The sequence below is a fragment of the Cebus imitator genome, unplaced genomic scaffold (genome assembly GCF_001604975.1).
Source record: "Cebus imitator isolate Cc_AM_T3 unplaced genomic scaffold, Cebus_imitator-1.0 Scaffold117, whole genome shotgun sequence".
Lineage (NCBI taxonomy): Eukaryota > Metazoa > Chordata > Mammalia > Primates > Cebidae > Cebus > Cebus imitator.
In genome coordinates this window covers 4,769,273-4,776,911 of record NW_016107432.1, presented here as the reverse complement: position 1 = coordinate 4,776,911, position 7,639 = coordinate 4,769,273, and the positions used below count along the sequence as shown (strand labels likewise).

The following is a 7,639-nucleotide window of genomic DNA, read 5'->3' as shown; positions in this document are numbered from 1 at the left end:
CACACACCCCGTCCCACACCGGGAGTACTGTTCCCACCTCTTTGGTCGTCGGTTATGGGTGTGGAAACCGGATCTCTCCTAGGAGCACCTAGCGGTGGACAGCGCCCTAAACGCCACCATCCCACCAGAGCTTTGTGAGCCAATTGGTGTGGGGATCCGGGACTGGGGTTGCCCAGTCCATGGTGGGGAAACCGAGTCCCAGGAGTTCCCGAGTGGGAGCTGCCTGGCCACAGAGCAGCCCAGTCTCTGGGACTGTTAGGGCAGTTGGCCTGCTTGCTTCCTTACCTGTGCCCAGCCAAGTTTTCACAGCCCCCAGATCCTAGGCTAAGCGCGGAAAAGCGGCCTGCGTCTCCTAGCTCCAGGCTCCCGGTTTCGGCTGGAGGTGCAGGGTCACAGCCAGGCCTTTTCCTCCGCTCCAGCCTGCCTGCCGCCTCCCCCTGGCCTCCCCACCCACTCCACATGACTCATGGGTCACGTCCCCTCTCCGGGTTTCCGCTGCTCCCACCGCCCAGCCTGTGACCCTTCTGGCCGGGTGGACTCTGGCATGGGCCGGTCCCGGCATTAGCCGGCTTTAAACCTGACGCCGGGTCCCTGCCCCACAGGCGTTCTCCCGCTTCCTGCACACAGAGCCTTGAGCTCTGCTTCATCTGGGGCCCCTAGCAGCCGGCGTTGCTCAGGGTGGCTGTGCTTGGCCTTCCTGGGGGTCTTACTGTTGGGGTCTGTGTCGCGGCTTTGGAAAGGGCCCTCAAAACCCAGGATTGCGAGGAAAGTTTTGTGCGTTGACCCTTCTTTCTTGGAAGAGGGCCCCTGACTCAGGAAACAGGGAGAGGCCACACCCTGGTGGTGGCGGCCTTGGGGCCCGGAGCCTGCGTGGCTGACTCTGGGAGTGTCTGGGTCCGTGGTACAGTGGTGCCTGCTGGTGAGGGCTCTGGGGTCTGACTGTTAACACTTCTGGAATCTTCTGAGGACTCAGCAGCTTACTGTGGGAAGCTCGAGGTTGGCCATGGGGGAGGTACTTGCACCAAGGCACTCACAGACCCCACATCAGTGCTCTTCTGTCCCGGACAGCAGGCTGTGGGCACCGCTGCCCAGCCCCGGGCTTTGAGTCAGGTGGATGCCACCGACCCCCACTGCTGCCCGGGTGTCTGACCTTAGGCAGGTCATGTGAGCTCTCAGACGCAGCCTTGGCACCTGGGAAATGGGGGTGACTGCTGTGAAGACTCCATGCGGTAGCACTGGCGGACGGCGGCCCAGGCTGGTCCCCGCCGGCGCTCAGGGGCCCTGGGTGTGTGAGGTGGGTGAGGCAGGCCCCTAACGGTGCTGTGTCTCTCTTTCCAGGTGAATGCCACAGGCCGCCAGCTGCAGACAGCGGTACAGTACCGGGACCTCCCTGGCTTCTGTTCTGTAGGAGGGCTGCAGCCCCCACACTGTCAGAACACTTTAGGCAGCTGAACACGTGATGTCAGAAGTGGGTAATGGATAACACAGCCCATTAATCAAACCAGAACCTTCTCGTAAACAGCCAGACAAAAATTAGACACAACAAAAAAACATCAGCCAGGAAAAGGTTCCCCGGCTTCCCACCGGGCTATGCCCAGCCTAGCCCCTGCAGAGACGCCCTCTCCATCCGTCCCCCAGCCTGCCTGCTCCCGTCCCCACTCCAGGGGTCAGCTTTAGGTGGGCTGGGCCAGGCCTCGCAGTCACACGTGCTGCGTTTGGCTCTGGTCCACAAGTATTTCGTGGTCTCTGGCTCTGTGCCAGGCCCCTGCTGAGTCTGGGGTGTGGGTGAGTCCCCTCCCCCGCCAGGCCCCTATTTCCTCCTTTGTGAAGTGAGGAGGGCTAGACGGATCTTGTGAGATGGTATCAGAAGCTATGTGAGATCCAACCAATGTCAAGTGCTCAGGTCAGGGCTTAGGACAGGGCTTTTTCCCTGAAAGGAGCGAACATTTTATGGTGGCCTCCTGACAGATTCAAGCATCTGGTATATTCTAAGTGGAGGAACTAGGTTTTTAAAAAATCAGAAAAAAGTTTTCCTGGTACAAAATCAATGACATATGTAAAATGTCTGTTTTATTTTATTTTTTATTTATTTTATTTTTATTTTTAGTGATGGGAGTCTTGCTATGTTGCCCAAGCTGGTCTCAAACTCCTGGCCTCAAGTGGTCCTCCCATCTCGGCCTCCCAAAGTGCTGGGATTACAGGTGTGCGCCACCACACCTGCTGTAAAATGTGTGGAGCTGGGCAATGTGAGGCAGAAAGGATCCTCTCCTGGCCGGGTGTGGAGGCTCATGCCTGTAATCCCAGCACTTTGGGAGGCTGAGGTGGGCAGATCATGAGATCAAGAGATTAAAACCATTCTGGCCAACATAGTGAAACCCATCGCTACTAAAAGTACAAAAATTAGCTGGATGTGGTGGCATGAGCCTGTAGTCCCAGCGACTCAGGAGGCTGAGGCAGGAGAATCGCTTGAACCCGGGAGGCGGAGGTTGCAGCAAGCCGAGATGGCACCGCTGCCCACTGTACTCCAGCCTGGCGACAGAGCAAGACCCCATCTCAAAACAACAATAACAACAACAAAAACCCCATCCTTTCTAGACTTTGACCTGAGAAGTGGCAAAATGTCGTGGGTTGTCCCATGCAATGCCACATCTGGAAAGTCTAACTGAAGAAAAGAAGGCCACCTGGGGGTGCGGGCGTGGAGCCAGCGGCTGTGGGGACACAGTCGGCTCCCAAGGAGGCCGGAGGGCCCTGCTAGGCCGACGAGGGCCTTAGAGATGGGGCATCCGGAGCGGGACAAACAGCTGTGATGAGGAAACAGGAAGGGGCCCAGTGACGGTGAGGACCTGCTCCTGCCTGGGCTTAAGGCGTCCCTGGGAGCTGCAGAGCAGCGATGAGCCCGGCTGAGCCGTATCTGCCGTTACCTGCTTCTCATCCAAGTCCTGAGCCCCACCTGACCCTTTAGGGTCCCCAAAGACACGAGACGCCCAAAGCAGGGTGTGTCTTTGGGACACCTTTGTGCTGCGCTGTGGCTCCCAGGTGCGTTGTACCTGTCCTGCCTAACTGAGTGTTGGCTGGCCACCTTCATGGGCCCTTGACGCTGAGGCTCAGGGCAGCCTGCTGCAGTGACTTGCCAGTGGGTGCCTGAGTCTGGTTGGTCTTAGGCGCCTTCTCTGGTCTCTCACAGGCTCTGATTCCTGCGCAGGGTCTGTTGTCCTGGTCCTCTACCGCCAGACTGTGGGTGCCCCCTCCCTGCAGGCCCTGGCCCTACGTGAGGTCCCCTTCGTAAATGTCTGATGCGTGATGGTCAGGGCCACTGCAGGAGGGACTGACCTGCTGCCCCTGCCTCCCCAGCCACCTGCGTGGACCTGCAGCTGAGGACCTGCAGTGACGCCGCCTACAACCACACCACCTTCCCCACCCCGCTGCAGCACCGGTCGTGGGAGGCGGTGGAGGCCAGCTCTGAGTACATCCTGCTGAGCATCCTGCACCAGCTCCTGGAGGGCCAGTGCAACCCGGACCTGCGGCTGCTGGGCTGTGCTGTGCTGGCCCCCCGGTGTGAGGGCGGCCGGGTGCGCAGACCCTGCCGGCACGTCTGCGAGGGCCTGCGTGAGGCCTGCCAGCCAGCCTTTGACGCCATCGACATGGCCTGGCCCTACTTCCTCGACTGCCACCGATACTTCAAACGTGAGGATGAGGGCTGCTACGACCCGCTGGAGAAGCTGCGGGGTAAGGGAAGGTGGCGGGACTGTCCGCGTGGTCACGGAGGACCAAGAGCCATGCTAGGAGAAGCGCGAGGCCTTTTCCATCGGCAGCGATGGCGCAGGCATTGGCGGAGGGCAGGGCTGCTGCCCAGGTCAGCATGTCCCCACAGAACAGGCAGGGCTGGGGGCTCAGTGCAGATGGGGGTCCTCTCGCTGCCCAGGGGCCCCCAGCAGAAGGCTCCAGCCCCTTAGGGGCAGGCTGGGGTGGAAGGTGCTGAGTCTGAGTGGGGGCAGTGCCCCTGCCCAGGGTGCAATGAGGAGGCCTCCTGTCGGGGAGCCTGGGCTCAGAGGGCAGGGCTGGCCCCGGGGGTCCAGTCCTTGGCCACAGACCCTCCAGCTGCAGCACTCTCCCTGGACAAGGGTGGGCAGAGCATTTACTCTCCCCCGGAAGCGTGGCGGGCAAAGCTTCACGACCGCCCGTGTCGCTAGGCCTGGAAGATCACAGAGTGTTTGACCTGAATCGACTCCTCCCAGTGGGGTCTGCACTGCCCTGTGGGCTCAAGGAGGGAGAGGGGCTATAGAAAAGGCTTCGGGCTCTCATGTGGATAAACCGGTGGAGGGGGAGTGGGCAGGCCTGGGCCACAATGGGCCACCTGTCTCCGAGGTGAGCAAAGAGGTCCCAGAGGGCCGCTTGGCAGCGGGGCTGGTGGGGGCCCTGCATGGAGGCTCCTGTGTCTGCCATCCCACGAGTCGGTGTCCACCAGAGACCCTGCATGATCTGCAGCAGCCCTGGCCTGTGAGACTGTCCTGTGGGAGAGAAATGTTCTATTCCGTGCTGTCCAAGACAGTCACACTGGCCGCATGTGGCCGCTGAGGCTGGGCTGCGGCTCTTGCCTCTGAGGCCTGGCTGTGGGCATCTCATTGCATCTGAATGAGTCTGAACCTGCCTTTGAACAGCCTAGGGCCAGCATGTGCCACGCTCACCTGTGCAGGGCAGCATCCACTCGTGGTTGAGTTCAGAGGACCTGACTGGGTGCTAGCTCACGTGGGTCTGACGACAGCCTTGTTCCGTGGAAGAGGAGGCGGAGTCTCAGAAAGGGTGACAGCACTGGGGTCTTTAGCTGGAGTGGCCCAGGCCCATCACGGGTGGAGGGGTGGATTGGCCATTCATCAAACAGCAACCGAGCGCCCGCTGTACATGTGGCTCTGTGCTGGGGCGTTGAGGAGGGCAGGAGAGGGGATGCAGATGCACCTGGGCCGGGCTCCGTGAGCTCCGGGTTCCAGGCTGTGTCAGGCGCTCAGGGTTGGTCCTGGCACGTCTTGGAGCCTCTGGCTCCCAATCTGAGAAGGGCGGACCCTGTCTACCCTGGGTTTCCATGCAGATGCAGCAGCGGGAGTTGCCCTTTGCCGGCAGGTGGGAGCCAGCTGCCGGCCAAGCTCAGTCCCTCAGAGGCGGTGGAGGTGCCTTGGGGAGGCCAGGGAGGCGAGGACGGGCACCAAGCCCACAGCCTGGGAAAGCCCAAGGACACGGCTTGAGGTTATTTTGGGCATCTCCTCTGCCAAATTGCTGGCTTCCTCTGCTGTCTTTCCTCTGGAGAACCGTTTTGAGCAGAAGCAAAACCACAGGGCAAGGAGAAGCTTAGAGAAACACATTAACCCTCTGCGGCCCCAGGAACAGCCTGTGGGCACCTGCATCATGCTCCTGTGGGTCTGGCTGCACTGCCCCCGGCGAGGCGGAGGGAGCTGGGGGTCACAGGGCGGTCCTCAGGGCGCCTCTGTTCTAGTGGAGGAAGGATGGCGGGGAAGCCAGCGCATATGAGGCATAGAGACATCTGTTTTTCTAAAGCCAGAACCCTCCCTCTTCCCCCTAGTCCTTCCCAGAACCCCCCTTTCAGTTTCCTCCCTGGTGTAGGTGCTCACTGCTGTACTAGTGAGGTGGTAACAGAAACACTGGGCAGCCTTACAGCAGCGGGGTGGGGGGCGGGGGCACTGCTAGGAGCCTTCCCGTTGACACCATTCCCCACGCAAACAGAGCAGAATCCTGACCTGCTGACCTGCGTGAGCGCCACACTGCCATGGAAAACGCAGGCAGGAAAAGCCCCTCTGCACACCCAGCCAGAGTTTGCCTGGGGTCCAGGACCCCACTGAGCTCTGTTCCTTTCTGTGGTCCTGCTCTGTATTTTAGGAACTTCCCAAAGTGGCCACAGAGTACGTGCATTCACAGTCATATTAGGAGCCATGGTGCTGTGCAGTGTGCACATCTTGGGTGCCATTTGGCTTAGATACTGCTGTAGGCACTACAGGGAGAATTTAAATTGGGGATAGAGCTGTCCAGGCATTGCTGTCGTGTAGACGGGGCTGAGGGGGCTCTGCGTGGTCAGTGTTCCCAGGCTGTGGTAGGAAGCCTCGGGGTCTGACACTGACCGAGCCCCCCTGCTGCTCCCCCAGGAGGCCTGGAGGCCGACGAGGCGCTGCCCTCCGGGCTGCCGCCCACCTTCATCCGCTTCAGCCATCACTCCTATGCCCAGATGGCACGTGTGCTGAGGCGGACGGCCACCCGCTGTGCCCACGTGGCCAGAACCTACAGCATTGGGCGCAGCTTTGACGGCAGGGACCTACTGGTCATCGAGTTCTCCAGCCGCCCCGGCCAGCATGAGCTGAGTGAGTGCTCTTGGGAAGCCTGGCCTGGCCCTGCTTCAGGAAAGGGCTCGGGCCGCTCCACCTTGGGGTACACAAGTTGGCGGGGTGTTTGGGATCCTGGGCATGGCTGAAGGCGTCAGGGTGTTGCTGGGGGAAGGCTGCAGCCCACTGGGCATGTGCAACCCCCATATGTAAAAAGGAGACTTTCCCCAGACATCCGTCTTGCTTCCAAATTCAGGGAGGCAGGCAAGGTTATTTCATAATTATGGAGACATTGATCTAGTGGCTGAAAAGACAAAACAAACAGCTGCTGTTGTCGCCCAGGCTGGAGTGCAGTGGCGCAATCTCGGCTCATCGCAACCTCCACCGCCCGGGCTCAAGCAATTGTGCCTCTGCCTCCCGAGTAGCTGGGACTACAGGTGTGCACCACCACACCCAGCTAATTTTTGTAGTTTTAGTAGAAAGGGGTTTCGCCACGTTGGTCAGGCTGGTCTCGAACTCTTGACCTCAGGTGATCTGCCCACCTCGGGCCTCCCAAAGTGTTGGAATTACAGGTGTGAGCCACCATGCCTGGCCAAACAAGAAATTTTAGACAGAAAAGATGGTGCGGGAATGGGGGCTTGCAGGGAGATACTGAGACTGACTGGGAGTCGCCTGGGAGGCTGGCGGGAGGAGGGCACAGTCCCTGCATGTCACAGGCGTTAAGTCAGGGAGAGCAAAACAAAGGCCACAGGAGTCCAGGCCCCTCTGCACTTAGCATGAGTGAGTGCCCGCGCGCTGTGCGTTTTCTCCGTTTGAAGACCTTGTCTGTGCAGCCCTTGTCCCCGCGCACCCGACAGCTCCTTTTCTAAACTGCTCCAGGAGTGTGACACCACAGAGTGCTATAAATAAAGAGATTTTTCTATTTTAAAAATCCAAGTCCGTTTTCATTCACATCAGGCTTTAGATCCTGTTTTGAGGTGGGAGCGGGCCGTATGGAAAGATCTAGGCACCCTTGTTCCTTCAGAGACACCTTCCTGCAGGGCATATTAGGAAATCAATTTCATCGCTGTCGTAATTTGCTACCCTAAGTTGCAAAGAGCCGCTCAGGCTGGTAGTGTCTAAGAATCTAGGATGTTCTAGCAAACACCCAGACCTTCTGGATGGGCGGCCTCTGATTCCCATGTTGGGAAGGTCCGCATCCCCCAGGGCACTGAGGTCATTCAGGGTTGGAGTCCAGGGCTTCCTGGGGGTCAGCGAGTCCGAGTCCTGCCTGGGCCTCAGCCCCCAGCCCACCTGTCCCATGAGCACATTAGTCA

At 59.6% G+C, this 7,639-nt stretch overlaps 1 protein-coding gene across 1 annotated transcript in view; it reads left to right on the top strand.

Annotated features, from left to right (window-relative positions):
* Positions 1-7,639, top strand: part of CPZ (carboxypeptidase Z) — a 29,585-nt gene that overhangs the window by 5,470 nt on the left and 16,476 nt on the right. Inside the window, exons 2-4 of the mRNA XM_017539031.2 lie at positions 1,339-1,371; positions 3,352-3,726; positions 6,150-6,362. Coding sequence (XP_017394520.2) covers positions 1,339-1,371; positions 3,352-3,726; positions 6,150-6,362 — 621 coding nt within the window. The remainder of the gene's footprint in view (positions 1-1,338; positions 1,372-3,351; positions 3,727-6,149; positions 6,363-7,639) is intronic.